At 31.1% G+C, this 22,583-nt stretch overlaps 1 protein-coding gene across 7 annotated transcripts in view; it reads left to right on the top strand.

Annotated features, from left to right (window-relative positions):
• The window catches only part of LOC143232723 (tensin-3-like), a 262,075-nt gene that overhangs the window by 196,816 nt on the left and 42,676 nt on the right, over positions 1-22,583 (top strand). For all 7 annotated transcript variants that reach the window (XM_076468510.1, XM_076468585.1, XM_076468735.1 and 4 more), the window contains 10 exons: positions 209-318; positions 3,468-3,528; positions 4,827-5,029; positions 5,557-5,622; positions 11,336-11,431; positions 13,186-13,452; positions 18,159-18,762; positions 18,899-19,097; positions 20,614-20,777; positions 21,170-21,837. In XM_076468510.1, coding sequence (XP_076324625.1) covers positions 209-318; positions 3,468-3,528; positions 4,827-5,029; positions 5,557-5,622; positions 11,336-11,431; positions 13,186-13,452; positions 18,159-18,762; positions 18,899-19,097; positions 20,614-20,777; positions 21,170-21,837 — 2,438 coding nt within the window. The remainder of the gene's footprint in view (positions 1-208; positions 319-3,467; positions 3,529-4,826; positions 5,030-5,556; positions 5,623-11,335; positions 11,432-13,185; positions 13,453-18,158; positions 18,763-18,898; positions 19,098-20,613; positions 20,778-21,169; positions 21,838-22,583) is intronic.

Genomic DNA, 22,583 nt, shown 5'->3' with positions numbered 1-22,583 from the left:
AGTTATTAAGATGGAATAATATTATAAAATTTGAGAAAGAATAGATTGGATAAGTAAGTAGTATTTTGGAAAAGATTCAATGGGTATGTGATATTTGTCATATTAAATACAGAACTTTTACAAAATATCATGATTTCTTAAGCTGTAATTGTACAATAAACTTAAGTAGCTGAAAAAATTTTGTTTAATTTTTTTTCATTTTCTTCAGGTATATTCAGTACTTTACAGGACTTTTAGCCTCAAGAATGAGAACAAATGACAACATATTTTATCTTCAGCATATTATAATACATGGAATTCCAAACTTTGAATCAAAAGGTACAGTTACATGGAATAACTAATATTTTGTTCATTAGAAGTGATTTTTTATTTCCTTTTTTTTACCAAAATATCAAAGAAATGATAGAACTCAAACCTTATTTCTCTCTTTAGCCTATTCTATTTCACACACAACTCATAAATTCTGTTTGACAGTTCAGGGTCACTTTGGTGACACTCAATTCATCAACAATATTATTAGTTGTTAAACAACTCGGCAACAACCCATTTGGCAACAATATTATCAACTGTCTGGCAACACTAGATTTTTTACTGTGTAAATCATTATTGCATTATTTTTAGTTTTTGCCATAAAGCATCTTATAATAAATTAATTTAATATTTTCATATTCTTCTCTTGCTCAGTTTATTTTCAGAGTATAATTTCAATACTACACAAACGTGTTTCATCTGTTATCAAATCATTGTATTTTGTATTTATCTATTCAAAATGCAACAAATTACGTATATACATTGTAAACCTGATTCAGGCACATGTAAACATGCATGCATTACATAAGTAAACATTAATATTATAACGAATCAATCTCATCACACAATTGTCCACTTGACAACTTGTCTAGTCAATGACCTGTCTTTCGACATAATTTATTGCCATCCAGTCTATTATTGCTGTACTTTCCTGTCACTGGGTTTGCTTTTGCCCAGATGTCACCAAACCCTGTTTGACAGTGGTTCATTGGAAAACTTTTGTAGCTTCTAACTTGTTCTTTTATGGAGTTTTAAGAATATTTTAGTTATCAAAGGGGAACCAAGTGGTTAAGAATTAATTATATTAAATAGCCATACATATATTTTACAACATGTGTGATTGTTCTCCTCATAAGAAATTATTCATAAGTAGTTTCTTAAAAGAACGTTAGCAGGAGAAAGCTTAACAGGATCAGTTATTAATAATTTTATTATTTAAAATATATTAAGAATGCCTTCTCAAATCAATATCTCTAGTTGTTTCATATTTTAGATAGAATAGCACTTTATCGAGATATTTAAAAGATGTCATATTTTCTTCATTTTCAGGTTATTTAACATCTTCATTATTTCTTTACTTTTACAAGATATTTCTAAAACTTTATTTATAAGTGGCACAGAGTGCATTATAAATTTTAAAAGTTAACAGATAAAAGCTAAGTCAAGATTATTTAAATCACCAATGTAGTTACAAAAGAAAAGTTTTGTTGTTAAAGCAGTTTTGTTTTTAACTCTATGGTGTTCATCTGAACTGTCACTCCAGTGTTGTTAACTGTATAGTGTTCATCTGACCTGTCACTTCAGTGTTTTTAACTGTATGGTGTTCATCTGAACTCTCACTCCAGTGTATGGTGTTCATCTGAACTGTCACTCCAGTGTTGTTAACTGTATAGTGTTCATCTGACCTGTCACTCCAGTGTTTTTAACTGTATGGTGTTCATCTGAACTCTCACTCCAGTGTTTTTAACTGTATGGTGTTCATCTGAACTGTCACTCCAGAGTTTTTAACTGTATGGTGTTTAGCTGAATTATCACTCCAGTGTTTTTAACTGTATGATGTTCATCTGAACTATCACTCTAGTGTTTTTAACTGTATGGTGTTTATCTAAACTATCACTCCAGTGTTTTTAACTGTATGGTGTTCATCTGAACTATTACTCCAGTGTTTTTAACTGTATGGTGTTCATCTGAACTGTCACTCCAGTGTTTTTAACTGTATGGTGTTCATCTGAACTCTCATTCCAGTGTTTTTAACTGTATGGTGTTCATCTGAACTCTCATTCCAGTGTTTTTAACTGTATGATGTTCATCTGAACTATCACTCCAGTGTTTTTAACTGTATGATGTTCATCTGAACTATCACTCCAGTGTTTTTAACTGTATGGTGTTTATCTAAACTATCACTCCAGTGTTTTTAACTGTATGGTGTTCATCTGAACTATCACTCCAGTGTTTTTAACTGTATGGTGTTCATCTGAACTGTTACACCATCCGTTGCCAATTGTTGACCTTCCTCAATTAAACAGAAGGATTTTAAAATGATAAGCAAGAGAGGAGACAGTCAACACTATCCCTTACCAATTGTTGACCTAACTTATTCAAAGGATATGATTGACCATCATCTTATATTGTTCCTCTAACTGAAAGACAAGCATTTTCAGTGATGTGATTCTAACCTGCAATCAACAGACTGTAAGTTGAGCACCCTAACCAAAAGGCTTGGCATGGCCATATATTTCATTTCATTGAGTAAACACACTTTTATCTTATAACACTCACTCTAAAGAATCAGCTAAAAATATTCAGTGAAGCTGTTTATATTCTAAGTACAATTCACAAAACATCTCAAAAGGAATTATTAGAAATAATGGAGATATGTATGTTATTTTTGTCTGAAACCTATAGCATGGCTCATGTTTTAAGGACCCTACAGTTAACAAAGTCATGAACCCATTCGAGATTTAGTGAATTAATAATTTACAAAAATGTTTTAAAAAGTCAGTTAGAAGTCTGTGGCCCCTCGTATATACTTCTATTGTTAACTAACTTTTATTGCAGCAATATACAATGTATTCACTCACACATGCTCAAATATTTGTACATTAGCTATAGATTTATTTGTTATTCAGACTTATCAGTCCATGTTATGAATTGGTGTTGAAAAATTAATACTAAATGAGCCACTAACAGATTTTGCACAACACTTAACATGATGTAACTAACTAATTACTACTATTCTGTTGCCCATGAACACTGATGTAATATATATATGTACCTTTATTCGTCTAAACCAACTTTATCATACAGAGATGTTCATCTGATCTTTGATAAATGACTCTGATCTGTCAAACCCTCACCTTCAATTCTCTCAGTTTCACACAATCCAAAACATACAAACAGCTTTTTAATACACCTTCTGTGATGTGTTTGTATAATAATCAGCAGAATGATCTTTATTTTTAGAATACATTAATTATAAAAAATACTTTTGTATTACACATAATTTAACAATAATTTATTTAAATATCGTAAGTACTTTGAGTCTAAGTGACACATGTACAAACAGAAAGGTTAATTTTGATGATCTAAGTGACATAGATCATTCTACTCATAATAAATTTATGAATTTACTAACTTGTTTCATTTCACATTTGTAGGTTGTCGGCCATTTGTCAAGATTTATCAAGGAATGAAGCCAGTTTATACGACAGGAGTATAGTAAGTAAAAACTTAATTATGGATGAATATAGGAAAGAATATTTTAATGGGAGAATGTTATTGCCCAAAGTTTACATGTGTCTGAACCTTTGGATTATCCAAGAACCACATGATTTCATAACTGAACAAATTAAAATTTCATTAAGAAAGAGATACTAAAATGTTTTTTTAATAATTGTTGTCGTATATCCAAACAAAAATTAATTATAATTTGATGTTTATGTATATATGTATATGTAAATAAACTCATATTTTTACTTCTCAGTTAATTTTTATTCATGACTAGTTTTCACAAAATGAAGATATTGTCATCTTTTACAATGTTGTTTAAAGTTTGTTTTTTCATAGAGCCTTCTATAATATTGCTACATCTTTTGTATCTCATGCAAAGCAGTGGTAGACACTGCTCACATTGTTTGTGTATAAATTCTTATACAGCTGTTAAGAATTATTTCAGAAAGTCTCAGTTTTCCTCTGTAACATATTTGTTTAATGTTAGTATTTTGAGCTAAATGTTCCATTGAAATTATAAAAGCTGCATAATTTATTGAAAAATTTGTTCTAATAAGCTAATAAATACAACACTATGTTATCACAACTGTGTAGACCATCAGAAAAACAACCCCTTAATTTATTGGTTTTATACATATATGTATGTATGTTATGCTTTTATACATATATGTATGTATGTATGTTATGCTTTTATACATATATGTATGTATGTTATGATTTTATACATATATGTATGTATGTTAGGTATTTCATACATATATGTATGTATGTTAGGTATTTCTTTTTCAGATGAAAAACTGAAATGTTTAACATATATACATACTTATTGAACAGTTCGTCTGATGTATAATTGAATAATGAATTTGACAAAACATCTTAACATTATTCACATATATATTAATTTAGGCTATGTATGATGTAGTAGAACAAACTCAAAACCCTGTAGATATTGACTTGTTTTTTAGTTTTTGTTTTTTCATAGCTAAACACAAAGCAGTACAATGGGCTATCTGTACTGCAACCCACCATATGTTTCAGTACCTGGTTTTTAGCACTGTAACTCTTCAGACTTGCTGCTGAAATGCTGCCACCTATTGTTTTATTGTAATTCATATTAAACACATTAAGCAAATAAAGTATTATAAAAGAATGTGAAAACATAAATGTTTCATTTAATACTTGCTGAAATTTGTTTAATCTTTGTTTGAAATTAACTTAATTGTTAGTTAGGTTGAGTTTAAAAGTTTCATATTTACGTTTTCTTGTGCATTATCTGACATTTTTAGTAGCATCATAGAACGTGCAAAAAAAATCATCATAACCATAGAACCAAGTCTGCCCCTACGTGGTGATGTACTGATAAAGTGTTATCACAACCAACAAAAATCAGCTGGAAGATCTTCAATATTTCGTGTTCAGTTCAATACTATGGCTCTAGATCAGAACCAAGTGGTCTTCCAGAAGGAAGAACTGGATGATGCTGTTACTGGTGAATTTTAAAAGTCCTTTGAATCTACTTCATATATACTACTTGTTACATTTGTCAATATTCCATATTTTTAAATCAACCTAGCAGTACAGTTATCACATTCTGTGAAGTATCCATGAAAATATTTATTTTGACCAACTGTTCACACTCTTGTTTGTGTTGTATATCTATGTGTGGTTAACACTTGAATGAGTGGACAATAATTTAGTAATCTTAGGAGTTATTTTTACTTGCTGTATATTAATGCTTTTAGTTTTTAAAATTTATAAATAAAAATTATATACAAGTCTGTAAACCTATAAATTTCAGGTAGTTGCATATTGCTAGATAACCAACACTGATACCAATATTTCTAAGGCCTTCATTTCAATTTTTTTTATTAATATTAAAACTATCAGTAACTGTTAATTATTGTTGTAAAAAGAACATTTCTGTAAATGTTATCAGATTATATATTTTTAGCCTCAGTACTATTTAGAACATTTGTTGCATTCAGCCTGTAGTTGATAATAATTGTCTTTTTATAGATTCCAGGTTTCCAAATGATGGTAAAGTAGAACTTCAGTTTTCTTTTCACTCAAATGACTACAAAGGTGAGTGAATTGTTTATTTTGTTTAACCTAAATTCGCATTTTTCTCATTTAGTGAAGTACATGTTCTATTTTTACCTTCTGTCTTTTAATGTTCATTATTTCGTTTTCATCTGCCTTTTCTCCTGTCTTGTTCATTTGATATCTTGAATCCTTTATTTTCTGCTAGTATTACTTGAAGCCTATCTTAATTCTACCATAGATAAAATTCAACTTACCCAACTAATTCTAATATATCCTCAATTACAGGCACTTTGCTTGTATACTTACATATTGCTGCCACAGCTATTCATGGCTAATTGACACGAATTAATACTAAGTGTCTTCTGTCCTTTCTCTCTCGTAAGTCGAAGGGTACTCAATATTTATAATTTGTTGTACACCATTACTGTATCAATGAGAAATCATTTCCTTTCAACATTTGAAAGTAATCTTTTGTTTATCCTGAATTATCACTACTTAGATTCTTTCTTACTTAAACATTAGTAAACAAATTTACAAATTCTATATTGATGAAAATTCTGCAGAAGTTTGTAAACAGTCAAACATTTCTGACAAAAAAACTCAATAATGATATAAAACTTATATTTCTTGAAGCTTCTTTCCATTAAAAAAACTATCTCTTGGATTATACTTCAGCCCTGTCAAATTTTAATATAACTTCTAATCACTATTATGATTAATTCAACCAGAAGATGAGAACATATTTAACATAACATTTAAAATGTACATGTGTTATTCACAACAAGTGTTTTTTTCAATCACTTTGCAATAACATAGTTATTTTATATTGTAGATAGCAGTAGGGCTAACAGGATTTTGCATAGCACCTGTAGAAATATTGAACACAAGATAAGGGTTATTATTGTTTTACTGTATATATATCACTTGTAAGACCACTTTTAGAATATTTTGTGATATTATTGTTTTACTGTATATATATCACTTGTAAGACCACTTTTAGAGTATTGTGTGATATTATTCTTTTACTGTATATATATCACTTGTAAGACCACTTTTGGAGTATTGTGTGTACAATGTTTACCTCACTTCCCTGAGAAGGATATTGAATTGTTGGAAAAGTATCAGAGATGAGCCACTAGGATGATACCTGGGATGGTGGGATTGTCCTATTAGGAGAGACTAAAATCTCTAAACTTAATTTCTCTGGAGAGGAAAAAGATCAGAGGGGGTTTGATTGAGCTGTTTAAAGTTATTAAGGATATTAACAACATAAATCCATTAAACTTTTGTGTGTTTAGCAGTGAAAACAGTGAACAAGGGGTCATAAATTAAATTTTGGCAACATAGGAGTTGTGTGCAGTTTAAACAGTATTGCTTATCAAACAGGATGATTGGCTTTTGAAAAGAACTGCCTTCAAGGATGGTGTAGACAGAAAATTTAACTGTGTTTAAGAAACGATTGGATGAATACACAAGTAGTAAAGGGTAATTACAGTTGAGAGCTGGAAGGGACATCCATGAGCAATTAATAAGCTCCTTTTTGTCCCTTTAAAGTTTCTATTTTACAAAATAATTCTTTTGTGGTATTAATGTATACTGAATTCAAGAGATAAGTTTAAAGTATCCAAAAATATATAGATTCAAAAAATATTATTAGATTAATATTTTAAACAATGAAAGCAATGGAAAGAAACAACTGAATAACTAAGAAAAATCTTTATTTACAAATAACATGTATAGTTACAACTTGTTTCTTTTGATTCAATGCATTATGTTGTGTTGTGTGTATGCAGTAATTGTAGTTAAAAGGCTAACGGTTAAACCTCATATTTAACTTTTAAAAATTCTCATGGATCATGCCTCCAGACCTCTTTACAAATGGCATGGCCTGTTCACTTCAGAAATACTCCCAATGGCATTGAATAATGTTCAGTGTGTATTCAAACACTGTCAAGCTTTCATTGGTTTTAACTCATAATTTATTGGCGGGGCTTCTATTATGTTTCTGTAGTTACACAAAGGCCTTTTGTGTTGTATCCCATAATTCATTAGGCTTGTTTGTTTGTTTTTGAATTTCACACAAAGCTACACGAGGGATATCCGTGCTAGCCATCCCTAATTTAGTAGTGTGAGACTACAAGGAAAGCAGCTAGTCATCACCACCCACTGCTAACTCTTCTCTTGGGCTACTCTTTTTACCAACAAATAGTAGGATTGACTATCACATTGTAATCCCCTCACGGCTGAAAGGGCAAGCATGTTTTGTGTGAAACAGATTCGAACCTGTGACCCTCAGATTACGAGCAGAGTGCCTTAATCACCTGGCCATGCTAGGCTTTCATTAGGTTACATGATTTCAAGATAAAAACACAGAATTATGTAGATATCTTATTTCTGTAGTTAGACAAAGTCTTTGTGCAATATCCCACAATCCTACATGCATTAACTACTAGTTTACAAAGAATGGTAACTGTCTAAAGTTAGTTTGCACAGAATGTTTTTTAATTACTCTTTTTTTCAGTAGGTAAACTTGCTAAATGTTCAAACAGAAATGCATACATACAGTTACAACAGAAAGTGTTCATACCCCTGTGTCGTGCGTGGTTTTTTTGCTCATAACTTAAAAAGTATCATAAGTAGGCTAATAGAAGTATAATATATAATAAATATTGTACTGACACACATCTACCTAAATTTTTATGTAAATTAAACGAAAAATAAACTGTTTATAAACAAATAACCAAAAATAGGAGGAGCAGAAAGTGTTCATACAGTTCAGAACGTGTGAAAAACTGACATTCCCGTAAAAATTTTGTTTAGTTTGGCGAATAAACTACATTCCAGAACTAGACACTTGGTTCACAATTATTGGAATTTAGCCAGCAAAAAATGTACTTCTGCCAATTTAGTGCCGTTTCCGTCATTATCTGCTTGGTCATCATGGCAACCAAGAACCACTGTCCAGTGATTTAAAAAACCGAATTATTGTAAAATACAAGTCTCGTGTGTCCCTTTCCGGTATTGCTACACAACTTAATGTGCTGAAATCTGCTGTTCAAAGCATAATTGCCAAGTTTAAGCTTACAGGATCAACTGCCAACTTCCCTCATTCCAGATGCCCCACCAAAATTCCAGAGAGAACCAAGAAAAAGGTTATCAAAGAAGTTAGTAGGAACCCTCGTTTAACACGTAATGACATACAGAAACTGGTAAGGGAAACTGTGGTTGAAGTAAGCACCTCTCTACAGTTACGAACATGTTACGCTCTTCTGGGTTCAAAGCATGCCGTCCTCATAGAACTCCATATTTAAAGCCTCTTCATTTAGAAGCATGATTGAGCTATGCAAGAAAGCATGTAGATAAACCCTTTACCTATTGGAAGAGTATTCTTTGGTCAGACGAGACTACAATCGAGCTTTTCAGCCACAATGATGTTTGCAATATTTTCCGTAAGAAGAGAGAATGAAATCTTCCAAAGAACACTGTTCCTACAATTAAATACGGAGGTGGCTCGATCATGCTATGGGGTTCCTTCAACTCTTCTGGTGTAGGTAGCCTTCACCTTGTTAACGGAATCATGAAAAAAGAAGAGTACATTGATATATTAGGTACTTATATCAAGAATGATGCTCGGAACTTGAGGCTTGGGTGTTGTTGGATCTTTCAGCACGACAATGACCCTAATCGAAATATGTGCAATCCTGGTTGCAGAGGAATCATATAAGCATTCTGGAGTGATCATTGCAGTCACCCGATCTCAACCCAATTGAAAACGTTTGGCATGAATTGAAGACCAGGGTTCATCAGCATCATCTGAAAAACTTGCAAGAGTTGGAGGCCTTCTGTTAAGAAGAATGAAAGAAAATACCAGACAAGTACTGTCAAACAATCATGAAGAGAGATTGTGCCAAGTAATTCACCTGAAAGGCTACACAACTGATCATTAAGGTAGACACATGAACACTTTCTGCCCTTCCCATATTTGGTTATTTGTTTATAAACAGTTTATTTGTCGCTCAATTTACATAAAAATTTATGTAGATGTGTGTTAGTATAATATTTATAATACATTGTACTTTCACTAACCTAATCATGATACTTTTTAAATTATGAGAGAAAAACTACTCACGATGCAGGGGTACGAACACTTTCTGTCATAACTATACTAGCTTAAGATCTAAGTTGCAGTATGTAATCATTATTTTTTAAAACGAATTAGTGTATGTACATGATGTTTCAACATTCAGCTAGCACAAATGTCATGAATATGTGCAGAAGTTCATGGAAATTTAGTGAAATTATTTTAATATAGCTGAATAAACACACATTTTGTATTAAGTACGGGAAAAAGTAATGTTTGGCTACTTCAGTTATGACATGCATGATGTTAACTATATATTTATTGGTTTCAGTACTGATTTTGGAAAAAAAAATGATGTAGCAATTTGTATAAGAAGCCTTGTGGAGTAGAATCATAAATAGTATTGCATGAAATTTTTACCTGTGTCAAATCTCACTAAACACAGTTATTAATGTTTTCTGTCTTTTCTTTTAATTTTATTATAATTTTTATATTCTATTTCTATGGTTTAATAAATGGTTTATACACTTACCCAGTTATTTGTTCTATTATCTTTTATTATTTTTATACTCTAATTTATCAACACTTCAGTTTATTATTTTTTTCAACAATTCCTAGCTTAGCGGTGTTTCTGTTTTGTTGAAATTGGTTGATCATATCTACATACTACACAGTGCAGTACAATGACCTTACCATTTGAGTAGTAAGTTCATAATGCCCATGCAATAACTGAGTTAACACTAATACTGATTTTTTAATGTTATAACATTTCATTAAAAGTTCTTTCTTTACCCAATCCTGTTCACGTACATCAACTAAGAAAATACACCTCATAAGCTCTAGAGTAAAAATTGTTTATATTTTTTTAAAAATAAAATACTGTTTGGTTTAACTGACTTCACTATTCAAGTAATTAGATAAAGATACATAAATATTTGTCCTCTGAAGGGACAGCACTAAGTGTACAGACTTAAAATGCTAAATTATGAGGTTCAGTTCCCCATGGTGGATACAATAAGTAGCTTAATGTGGCTTTGCTCTGTAAAACAACTAATCAAAATAAATATTTAATATTAAAATAACACTATTTGTGAACTGCTTTTAGAAAGCATAGTTGTTGAGTTTTATATTGATCATTGATTCTTGGTAACTGAAACAATTTTTAGAATACTTTTGTTTGAAATCTTAGAAACAAAATATAAAAAGAAAGATCTGGAGTGACTAAAACAAAATCAAAGTATTTATTATCTGAATAAATAAATAAATATATAGTTTCACAAAACATCATTTCTCCAAATGTTTTGACATGTATATAATGTTAATATTGGTATCATAATTATAACATGATGCTTAATTAATGATACTTTATCAAGTGAAAATAATTAACTCCAATGCTACAAAATTAATTTTCGTGTACAGCACATTTTCTATTTCTTTAATACAGCTATAGTAATTAGAAACCAAGGGTTTGTTTTTGTGGTCGTGTACTTCCATTTATCTTTTTTATTGAATCCTTTATCACATTTATTGTACAGTGAGCTGTTTCAGAATGTTTTATAAACATTTTTTTTATTAAAAAGGAATCTGTGTGTGTTTTATTGTGTGTTGTTTTTCATATGTAAATAAATATACCAACATTATTCACCTATGCAAAGCACACGTGAATTTCAGGAAATGGTTTTGTCCACAATGCTAAAATGCCAGCTGACTGTTTGCATAATTCTTATGAAAACTTTATTGTGGAATCCACAACTAAAGAAGAAGAAGGTATATAATAATATTAGAGTTTTCAAAACTACATTAACTTACGTTGTAAATATTAATGTGTGACTCTAAATATTCTCTAGTACCATTTGTTGTACAAGTCCATATGAGATAAACTTATGTTTATCAACAAAAAATAGTACAAAAATAATTATTAATAAGATTGAAAATTTAATAAAAAGAGGAGTAAAGTAAATATAGTAGTTATCATAAACACATAGTAGTTATCTTAAACATATGGCAGTCATCTTAAACATATGGTAGTTATCTTAAACATATAGTAGTCATCTTAAACATATAGTAGTTATCTTAAACATATGGTAGTCATCTTAAACATATGGTAGTTATTTTAAACATATAGTTGTTATCTTAAACATATAGTGGTTATCTTAAACATATGGTAGTCATCTTAAACATATAGTAGTCATCTTAAACATATGGCAGTCATCTTAAACATATAGTAGTCATCTTAAACATATAGTAGTCATCTTAAACATATGGTAGTCATCTTAAACATATAGTAGTCATCTTAAACACATAGTAGTTATCTTAAACATATGGTAGTTATCTTAAACATATGGTAGCTATCTTAAACATATAATAGTTATCTTAAACATATAGCAGTCATCTTAAACATATAGTAGTCATCTTAAACATATAGTAGTCATCTTAAACATATTGTAGTCATCTTAAACATATAGTAGTCATCTTAAACATATAGTAGTTATCTTAAACATATAGTAGTTATCTTAAACATATGGTAGTTATGTTAAACATGTAGTAGTTATCGTAAACATATGGTAGTTATGTTAAACATATAGTAGTTATTTTAAACACATCATTTATTCCATATTAGGAAATATGTTAAGAAACAAATGTGGATCTTACTGCTTATTCATTGTAGTTGTTGTTTTTCTAATTAATATAATGCTAGAAGTGCAAGAGATAAAATGGATGTCTTTAAAGTACTGACTAGAACAGAGGATGTTATTGTAATAGAAATAACTGAAACCTGGTTAAATGTAAACAATTTTACTGACAGAAATTTTTTTGAAATACATGGTTGAAGGTTATTTAATAGGGGCAGAGTATTAAATACAGAGAAAAGTGGTTTTGTATGTAAAATGTGAGTTATATCTTGTTAAAGTTGAAGATATAAAAGATAACAGCAAGGAGGTTAAATATATTTGGAATTTTTTGGAGGTTGTAACGAGAGAAAGTTTTTATTAAGAACTTGTTACAAACAACCAGATTAAACTGATGAATTTAGTGAGAAAATTTACATTGAGACAAAGAAGTCAGATGTTAATGAGGTTATTATTATGTGTGATTTTAATTTCATGGATATAGATAACGGACATATTCAAACTGACTTATTACAGTACTTCTCAGAATGACTAGTAAGTTGACTTTTCTCAGTATAACTAGTCATTTGACTTATAAAACTATTATAATCTTATAAGATAATAAGGCTATTTGTAATGGATTATTGTGAGAGTTCTAATAGTGGGTTATTACAGGATTATTTGTAATGGGTTATGATTGGACTTCTTATAATAGGTATTTATAGGACTATTTGTTATGGGTTGTTATGATTCTTCTAATAGTGGAATATTATGTGAATTTTTGTGGGTAACTTACTGCACTAGTATTGTAAAACATTCAAATAGAATGAAAATGTTTCTTCAGTAGACACTATTACTTGACTGTGATTTTTTTGTACTCTTTTGATAAAGATACTGATAATTCTTTTACAGTAAACCACACTGCTGGGCCTGTGGATGGTAGCCTGTATGCAATAATAAAGAAAAATTCGATAATGAGGAATACTTCACTTAACCACGAGAATATCAGTCCTGAGAAGTATAGCGAGCCAGATGGGCCTCAAACTACAAGTAGGGATTCTGGTATTTCATCTTCATCTGATGTTCATGGATGTTATTCGCTGCTAAGTTTCAGTAGTCAGGTCCAATCACCTGTTTCTGTTAATGATTATAGCAGCAAGCATTCTTGCTCTATTGCAGGTGAGACTTTTATATTATCTTTGTTAATTTGATACAATGATATTTTCATTAGTTTTTAAATGAATTATTACTGTTATGTACTTGTTCTTTTCTTAGGGATTCAGGCTCATAACCTAGTGGTAAGAATGCATAGAATGTGAATCTAAGGATTTATGGTTTGTGATTATTGCAGGAAAAGCATGCCCTGTTTTATAGGATTATAGGTAAAAGTGATGGTCAAATCATTGTATTTCATCTTGAGTTAATGGGTACTGCCTCCTTTCTAAGATAGGACTAGCCATATGCATGTAAATTTTTTGATGCTTTAAACAAAACTTACAAACAAACAAACTCTGTAATTTAAAATATATGTTTGTCTTTGATAAACATAAAACAATTTTATGCATTTTATTACATGAACTGTAGCTCTCTGCTCTACAACTTTACATTTAAATTAATAATATAGCAATAAATTAATATAATAAGATGCAGTGTCTGTATCTCACGTAATTCTTTCTAAACAGTTGGTTGCACTGTCTTCTAAGTGGACCAAATGAATCATTTTTGTCCTGAGATTCAAACAAAGGTAAAATTTTTCATCCCACTCTTTGGGAAATCTGTATATTTCCCCAAAACCCATTCTCCTGAACTGCTGGACAAACTATCTCAGTCTCAAGGTTTAAACAAAGTTAAAACTTTTTACCAAACCTCTTAGGCAATCCAGTTATTTTGTGAAAGCACTTTTATGGTAATTCTCCAAAAAAGGACCCCAAATTTTGCATTGATTTGTATTAGAACATTTAAGTAAATAGGCTTAGTAATTACTGTTTGAAACTTGTCTACATTTGTATTAGATCATCTAAGTAAATAGGCTTAGTAATTACTGTTTGAAACTTGTTTACATTTGTATTAGAACATCTAAGTAAATAGGCTTAGTAATTACTGTTTGAAACTTGTTTACATTTGTATTATAGCAGCAATGATTATTAACCTGAAACAATGCAAACTAAAAGTTCAAGCATTAATTTTACATTATAGAGGCCCACAGGTTTGCTAGTGTATAATTAAATATATTTATACAGTACTGATTATACTTTGGAGATATAACTGATCATTATTCTTTCATGTGGATGGTCAAAATAATGTTTATTCACATGCAAGGCAACATAAAGAAGTTTTTACAAACAAATTGAAGTATTTTCTTACCAACAATAATTATAGCTTTTATAGTGGTGATGTTGTTAGTCAATCTTAATTATTCTGTTGTATGACTAAACACAAAATTGACTTCAGCAGAGATGTACTATTGTAACAATTGTACATCATTACTGAACACAGACTTCAGCAGAGATGTACCATGGTAACTTGTACATCATTACTGAACACAGACTTCAGCAGAGATGTACCATGGTAACACTTGTACATCATTACTGAACACAGGCTTCAACAGAGATGTACCATATTGAGACTTGTACATCATTACTGAACACAGGCTTCAGCAGAGATGTACCATATTGAGACTTGTACATCATTACTGAACACAAACCCTATATCAGAGATGTACCATGTTGACACTTGTACATCATTACTGAACACAAACCCTATAGTAGAGATGTACCATGTTGACACTTGTACATCATTACTGAACACAAACCCTAATGATGTACCATGGTAACACTTGTACATCATTACTGAACACAAACCCTATAGTAGAGATGTACCATGGTAATACTTGTTCATCATTACTGAACACAAACCCTATAGTAGAGATGTACCATGTTGACACTTGTACATCATAACTGAACACAAACCCTATAGTAGAGATGTACCATGTTGACACTTGTACATCATTACTGAACACAAACCCTATAGTAGAGATGTACCATGTTGACACTTGTACATCATTACTGAACACAAACCCTAATGATGTACCATGGTAACACTTGTACATCATTACTGAACACAAACCCTATAGTAGAGATGTACCATGTTGACACTTGTACATCATTACTGAACACAAACCCTATAGTAGAGATGTACCATGGTAACACTTGTACATCATTACTGAACACAGACTTCAGCAGAGATGTACCATGGTAACACTTGTACATCATTACTGAACACATGATGTTTCCTAATATGATTGCACAGAACCTTCTTAGGTTATCTTCTGGTTAACAAAGAAGATGACCTATACTACTGTCCTGAGATACATTTTTACTTCAAGTGGGTTTCTTGTCATCATAGAGAATGAGGGATTCAGTATATTTAACTTTCTATTGAAAGTGATTATGCCATCACTTGGCACCAGTGAACAAATCATTCAACTGCTTTGTTCAAAAAGAGTAAATTATAGCTTGTCTTGAGGAGATGATGGAAAATATTTTTTTATTCACAAAAGTAAGTTTGTCACAGTTTGAAAAACTGTTCATATTTCATAGATATTGTAGGATACAAATTCATGCCATGATCACTGGATCAAATGATATGCTAGAATTATAATTAATGACCACATATAAAGTTTATTAAAGAATGCACTTTCAAAGATACAGGTATTTATATAAGATAATCACTGTTGGGGTAGGGTTGACTGTTTTGATTAAGAGAATTTTAGTATCATGAGGGCTCTGTGTATAGAAATGATATTTGATATTCCTAGTGAATAGTGCAGTTAACTATGGAAATTGTGAGCAATATGAAATTGGATTGTAATTTCAGAATTCCGGTCTTTGTTGTTAAGCTGGACCTCAGTATGATGAAGATTCTGTAACTATGAACATTGTTCCTCATTCGTGTTATTTTGTATTTCTATTAGACATTGCAGCTTAAGAAATAGGTTTCTGAAATCAGAATAAACTATTATATTTTGCAGATTTTATCAACTAATTTTCTTTAAAATTGCTCGTGAATAACATAATTTTGTCAACACCAGTTCTTGATTGACCCCACAAGCTATGTAATTCAACACCAGTTCTTGATTCACCCCACAAGCTATGTAATTCAACACCAGTTCTTGATTCACCCCACAAGCTATGTAATTCAACACCAGTTCTTGATTCACCCCACAAGCTATGTAATTCAACACCAGTTCTTGATTCACCCCACAAGCTATGTAATTCAACACCAGTTCTTGATTCACCCTACAAGCTATGTAATTCAACACCAGTTCTTGATTCACCCCACAAGCTATGTAATTCAACACCAGTTCTTGATTGACCCCACAAGCTATGTAGTTCAACACCAGTTCTTGATTCACCCCACAAGCTATGTAATTCAACACCAGTTCTTGATTCACCCCACAAGCTATGTAATTCAACACCAGTTCTTGATTCACCCCACAAGCTAAGTAATTCAACACCAGTTCTTGATTCACCCCACAAGCTAAGTAATTCAACACCAGTTCTTGATTCACCCCACAAGCTATGTAATTCAACACCAGTTCTTGATTCATCCCACAAGCTATGTAATTCAACACCAGTTCTCGATTCACCCCACAAGCTATGTAATTCAACACCAGTTCTTGATTCACCCCACAAGCTATGTAATTCAACACCAGTTCTTGATTCACCCCACAAGCTATGTAATTCAACACCAGTTCTTGATTCACCCCACAAGCTAAGTAATTCAACACCAGTTCTTGATTCACCCCACAAGCTAAGTAATTCAACACCAGTTCTTGATTCACCCCACAAGCTATGTAATTCAACACCAGTTCTTGATTCATCCCACAAGCTATGTAATTCAACACCAGTTCTCGATTCACCCCACAAGCTATGTAATTCAACACCAGTTCTTGATTCACCCCACAAGCTATGTAATTCAACACCAGTTCTTGATTCACCCCACAAGCTATGTAATTCAACACCAGTTCTTGATTCACCCCACAAGCTATGTAATTCAACACCAGTTCTTGATTCACCCCACAAGCTAAGTAATTCAACACCAGTTCTTGATTCACCCCACAACCTATGTAATTCAACGCCAGTTCTTGTTTCACCCCACAAGCTATGTAATTCACCTTTACTGCAAAGTCAGAGCACAGTGATCATGGGGCTTTTTCTTCACACGTCAATTAAATTATGAATTAATGACACAGTTAATGAGAGCAAATGATACATTAGTAATTAGTTATTCAACATAACTATTTGAACTACTGACTCCCAGTTAAATGTTACTGAAGGTAAAGGAAACACACAGTTTCTATCCACCAATCCTCCATCTCCTCTACAGTGGTATTAGACAAATAAATTATTTTCAAGAAGCCCAGTATTTGAGAAAGTAATGTTGGAGTTGCAAGTTAGAAAAAGTAATTTAAACTAAAATGGTTATGTTTCATATGTTCAATTCTACATCCTTTGAACATTTTAATAACATAATTTTTCATACTACCCAGATAATAATGCATCAGTATTAATAGCAACATAGACTAATTTCTCATTCCATCCTACATTGAATTTACATATACCAATGACCCTAATCCTGTATGAGTTCAGAATCAGTTGACTACAGTAATAAATCAATGTGATACATAATTACTCCATTTGTATTCAAACTTTTCTTTTATGAGTCTGAGACAACATAGTGTACTGAATGTGAAAAATGATACAATAATAATAACTGAAGTGATTCATTTTATATTTGACTCTGAACACTTAATCAAGCTCAGACATTGTCTTTAAGAAACCCTTTTCACAGTTGGTTATAAAATTTGGTTATTTTCATCATAGAAGCAGAAGTTCACAATCCACAAGTTAGAGTTGAAAGTGATTTCAAACAAAGTAGTTCGATTCCAGTATCTCAGCAAGTTGAGCTGGATGAACTGATGAGAAGCCTGATAGAAGAAACTGAAAAATTTCCTGACTTACATTCATCAAGAAATGTACAACCACAGAACTTTAGTCCTGTTTCCTCATCAGTGACTAGGTCCACTTATTCAGAAAAAGAAAATTCAGCAGAATGTATGCATTTTTCTCCCAGAGAAAATGTACAATCAAACGTGACCAATATAAACAGGAGTATAACAAATTCCTCTCCAGTATTTACAGATGTTGTTCCTGCAGTACCAGACAGAGGTCACGTGCCATTATTTACAGATGTTGTTCCTGCAGTATCAGACAGAGGTCACGTGCCAGTATTTACAGCTGTTGTTCCTGCAGTATCAAACAGAGGCCACGTGAGAAATGCTAGTGAACCTCATTGTCTGTACATCATGAGATCAGAACAGAGTTCTCTGAGCAAAGTACCTGCTGTGTTAACAAGTACTTCTAAGCCTTGTAATGACATCACAAGGACATCTGATAGTGTTTTATCTGAAGGTCTGAAATCTAATAGGTGAGTTTTTCTTTTATCTAGAAACATGGCTTGAAAATTAAAAATTAGTATCTATGTTATTATTAAACTGTGTGATATATGTCTGTTATATCTTAGTTTATTCAGTATCCTCCTGAGATTTTAAAAAACATTTTAGACCCCTAGTTTCACCAGATGACATGTGGTTTCAAAAGCAGTGGCAAAGGCACATTGCCAAGCAAGAAGGGCCAATACTGAAAGAACAGCTGCTACATAAGCAGCAAGTAATTGCTGAACTCAGGGATGTTCAGGCTAAGAATTCCCGAAGTCCATTATCTTCTCCATCAAAATCACCAGCAAAAAATTTGGATTCTGAGGTGAGAAATACTGCAGTTGTAGAAATTGTACATTTTGAATTCTCATCTGGTTATAAACACCAACTATTATCAGTATTCTTATACATTTCTTGTCACTTTCTTTTGAACCTGAATATATTCGTTCAAAGTTGATTTTTTTAATCTAGTTAGTATTATTACATTTTCAAATAAGATTGTGAACAGAATGTTTTTCTAATATTATTTTTAACTTCTTATTAAAGTAAGCTACCAATCATAAAAGAAAACTGTATCAGTAATCAATGTAGTTTACCAGTCTATATAGAATTATGCAATATCAAACTAGAGAAACTCACAATGATAAGAATACATTGGTTCATCAGTTGATGCTCTGGCTATTTGTGATAGTTTGTGTTGTGTTCATAAAACAGCTTTATTATTAAAATTTTAACAGTTTATGCTTACTCTCTCAAACATAATATAGTTTCCAGTATAATGTTTGTGACACTAACCTTCAGTTATTGTAATGTAGTATGTATTTGCATGCCACTAACAACACATGTATTGTGCAGAATACATGGACTGGTTTCATTATTTCTAATAAAGGATGGAAGGGTGTATGGTTAAAACAGCAGTATTTATTTACACCTGTGTGTGTGTGTGTGTATAAAAGGTTCTTCATGTTCATAATACTCACTTTTTCAGTTACATTCGACTGTTGGTTAAATTGGCTTAGTGTTTTGTCTCAAATGGAAGTCTCAAGCTCAAGTCCCAGTTCAGTGGGTGTTTTTATAACTCTTCAAATCATTAACTCATTATCATTGTAGAAATATACTACAATGTTAGAAAAGATTTGTTGTCATAGTACTTGACTATCATGTGGAAGTCTCACATTCAATCCTAGTCTAGTTGGGATTTCATGTTACTTTTTTATTATTTGTTTCTTATATATTTGTTACCATACTTTTGACAAGCTGTTTGAGTATTCATAAAAATATTAATATATTAATATCATTATGTATTAAATACAGCTTAATGAATTGTAGGTTGAAGCATTTAACTAAGTAGGAATATTTCTTGAAGAACTAGTGTTTTCTCACATGGTTTAATATATAAGGCTTTATTAAGAAGAAAATTTGAATGTAACAAAATTATACACAAGTCAAAATTCTAATCAAGAACCACTTATAAAACAGGACCAAATGAACACAAAAAACGTTGTTTATGTGAAATACTAGAAAAAGGATGTAGTTTACTGTTCATTTTCAAGCAAGATTTAGTCAGATAAAAAGTTTTAAAAATGCAGCTTTAATGTATTTGGAATGTGAACTCTTGGATTATTTTTATAACTGTTTTGAAACAGTCCATTGTACTTTGTTAGCTGAAACTTTTATTGGCCAAAGATACAAATTTATAGTCTAGTTTAATTTTGTTTTTAATCTCTATTTAAATAATATCTTTTGAAGATCTTATCTATGACTCTAAGGAACTAGAACATGATGTCATATATCTAATTTATTTTCTGAATGATTTCTATAAATAATTCTTATTTTCTCAGGTAGTTAACTACTATGAACCACTTCACATCAATCCAAAACATGTCCAGGTGGAGTCAAATTGGGATGTGCCAAAAACAAAACAAGTTGTATTTTCTGATTATCTTCAAACCTCTAAACCTCCTGTTCCTTCAAGAAATGACAGCAAGGACATGATATGGATTAGGTAAATCATCATTCAGTTTTAAGAACAGAGAGCAGTCGACTCACCAATTCCAGTACCACACCTGAGGAAATAATAAAACTACATTTTGAAATTATTCAAAAACTGGTTTTCCAAAAGGTTGAGTTTACAAAAAAGGAATTACAAATGTTATAATAATCAATGATAGAATCAAACTAATTAAACTTTAGTTTATTGTTTTCCCTTTATATCAGTATACTTAAGTGAAACACAAACTATTCAATCATAGAATAGAATGAACTGACAGGCTTTTAGGCATGTTGTTCTTTATGTATTTAATAAATGCTAGAACCTGGTTCATAATCCATGGTTGAAATAGTTTAATAAATGTATTTAATGTTTGAAACTGATAGCAGTTTATATTTTCCCTGTAGACGTTATCTCAGCCCAGAAGATCTTCCTTCACATATCAATATCCAGTCTCCTGAAACTCCTAATAATAGGAGTCTTTCACCTGGAACATTTAATGAAATGCATTACATCACAGACTCTGAAAAGAAAATCCAGGAAAATCATTTACAATACTGTCAAAACTATAACAGTAATTCAAAACCAGTGATGAAGATCCCTGCTAGTCAATGCAGTTATCCAGAATTAAATTCACTTAGTAATTCTGATCAGTTAGTTTGTATTTCTGACCCACTACAACCAGTAAACAATGGTTTTGAACCACAGAAACAACATATGAAACCAAGGTCTATGCTTCACTGCAATGGGCCTACAAATTATGATCATGAAAAAAGTACCATTGTGGTCAGTGATTCTGTACAGAAAAGTTTTAAAGCAACGGCTCAGACTGTGGAAACTTGTATGTGTAATGAAATTGGTAAATCTGCAGTCTTGAAACCAGCGGTTGTAGAGAATTTCACATCTAGCTATACTAATTTAGACATTTCACCAATAATGAAGTCTCTGTCTCCAACAGAACAGACAAGGTTAACTAACCATCATCTTGGTAGTACATTGCCATCAGACACAGTGGACAATGGTTCTTTGAACAGACAACAAGGTGCTCTAAAGGCTGATTCACATTTTTCGGAAGGTAGTAATACAGAAAGGTTTTGTGTTTATTTATGACTGAAGAACATATTGAAATGTGTCTATTCTGTAGTAATTATATGTTGTATTTTGTTTCACTCCAACTAGTTGAAGATACTTAAAAAAATATTAAATATAGATGATAAAGAAGTGATATATAAGAACTCAGGAAAATTTAAGGGCCACTCCTAAAGTTACATACATTTAAAAATGTGGATATTCTTAACTTCTAACTTACTTACTAAATCAATAATATTGTAAATCAAGTATGAGCTTCCTTCAAAACTGTTTAGTATGAAGTTAAACATGAAATAAGTTTATAACATTATATAATAAACAAAACGTTTAACATGAAATAAGTTTATAACATTATATAATAAACAAAATGTTAAACATGAAATAAGTTTATAACATTATATAATAAACAAAACGTTAAACATGAAATAAGTTTATAACATTATATAATAAACAAAACGTTAAAAGTTTAAACTTTGTATATATAAGTATTATCTGCAGAAATAATGAAAAATTCAATATTTTATACAAAAATATGTTATTTTACATAGAATAAAAATGCCAGTAATTAAAAGTAAGCTTTTTCACCATGCATGATACAAACATTTCTCATTGTGTATACCATGTGTATGATTGATTGCAGGAAATATGTTCTTCATTGTGGCAGTAACCATTATATAATTTAATTTTCTGAAAACTTGTAAGTGAAGTTTAAAGCCTTATTTAGATATAACC

The sequence above is a fragment of the Tachypleus tridentatus genome, chromosome 1 (assembly GCF_004210375.1).
Source record: "Tachypleus tridentatus isolate NWPU-2018 chromosome 1, ASM421037v1, whole genome shotgun sequence".
Taxonomy (NCBI): Eukaryota; Metazoa; Arthropoda; class Merostomata; order Xiphosura; family Limulidae; genus Tachypleus; species Tachypleus tridentatus.
Note: the sequence above shows the minus strand (reverse complement) of the source record. Positions and strands in the feature narration are given on the sequence as shown.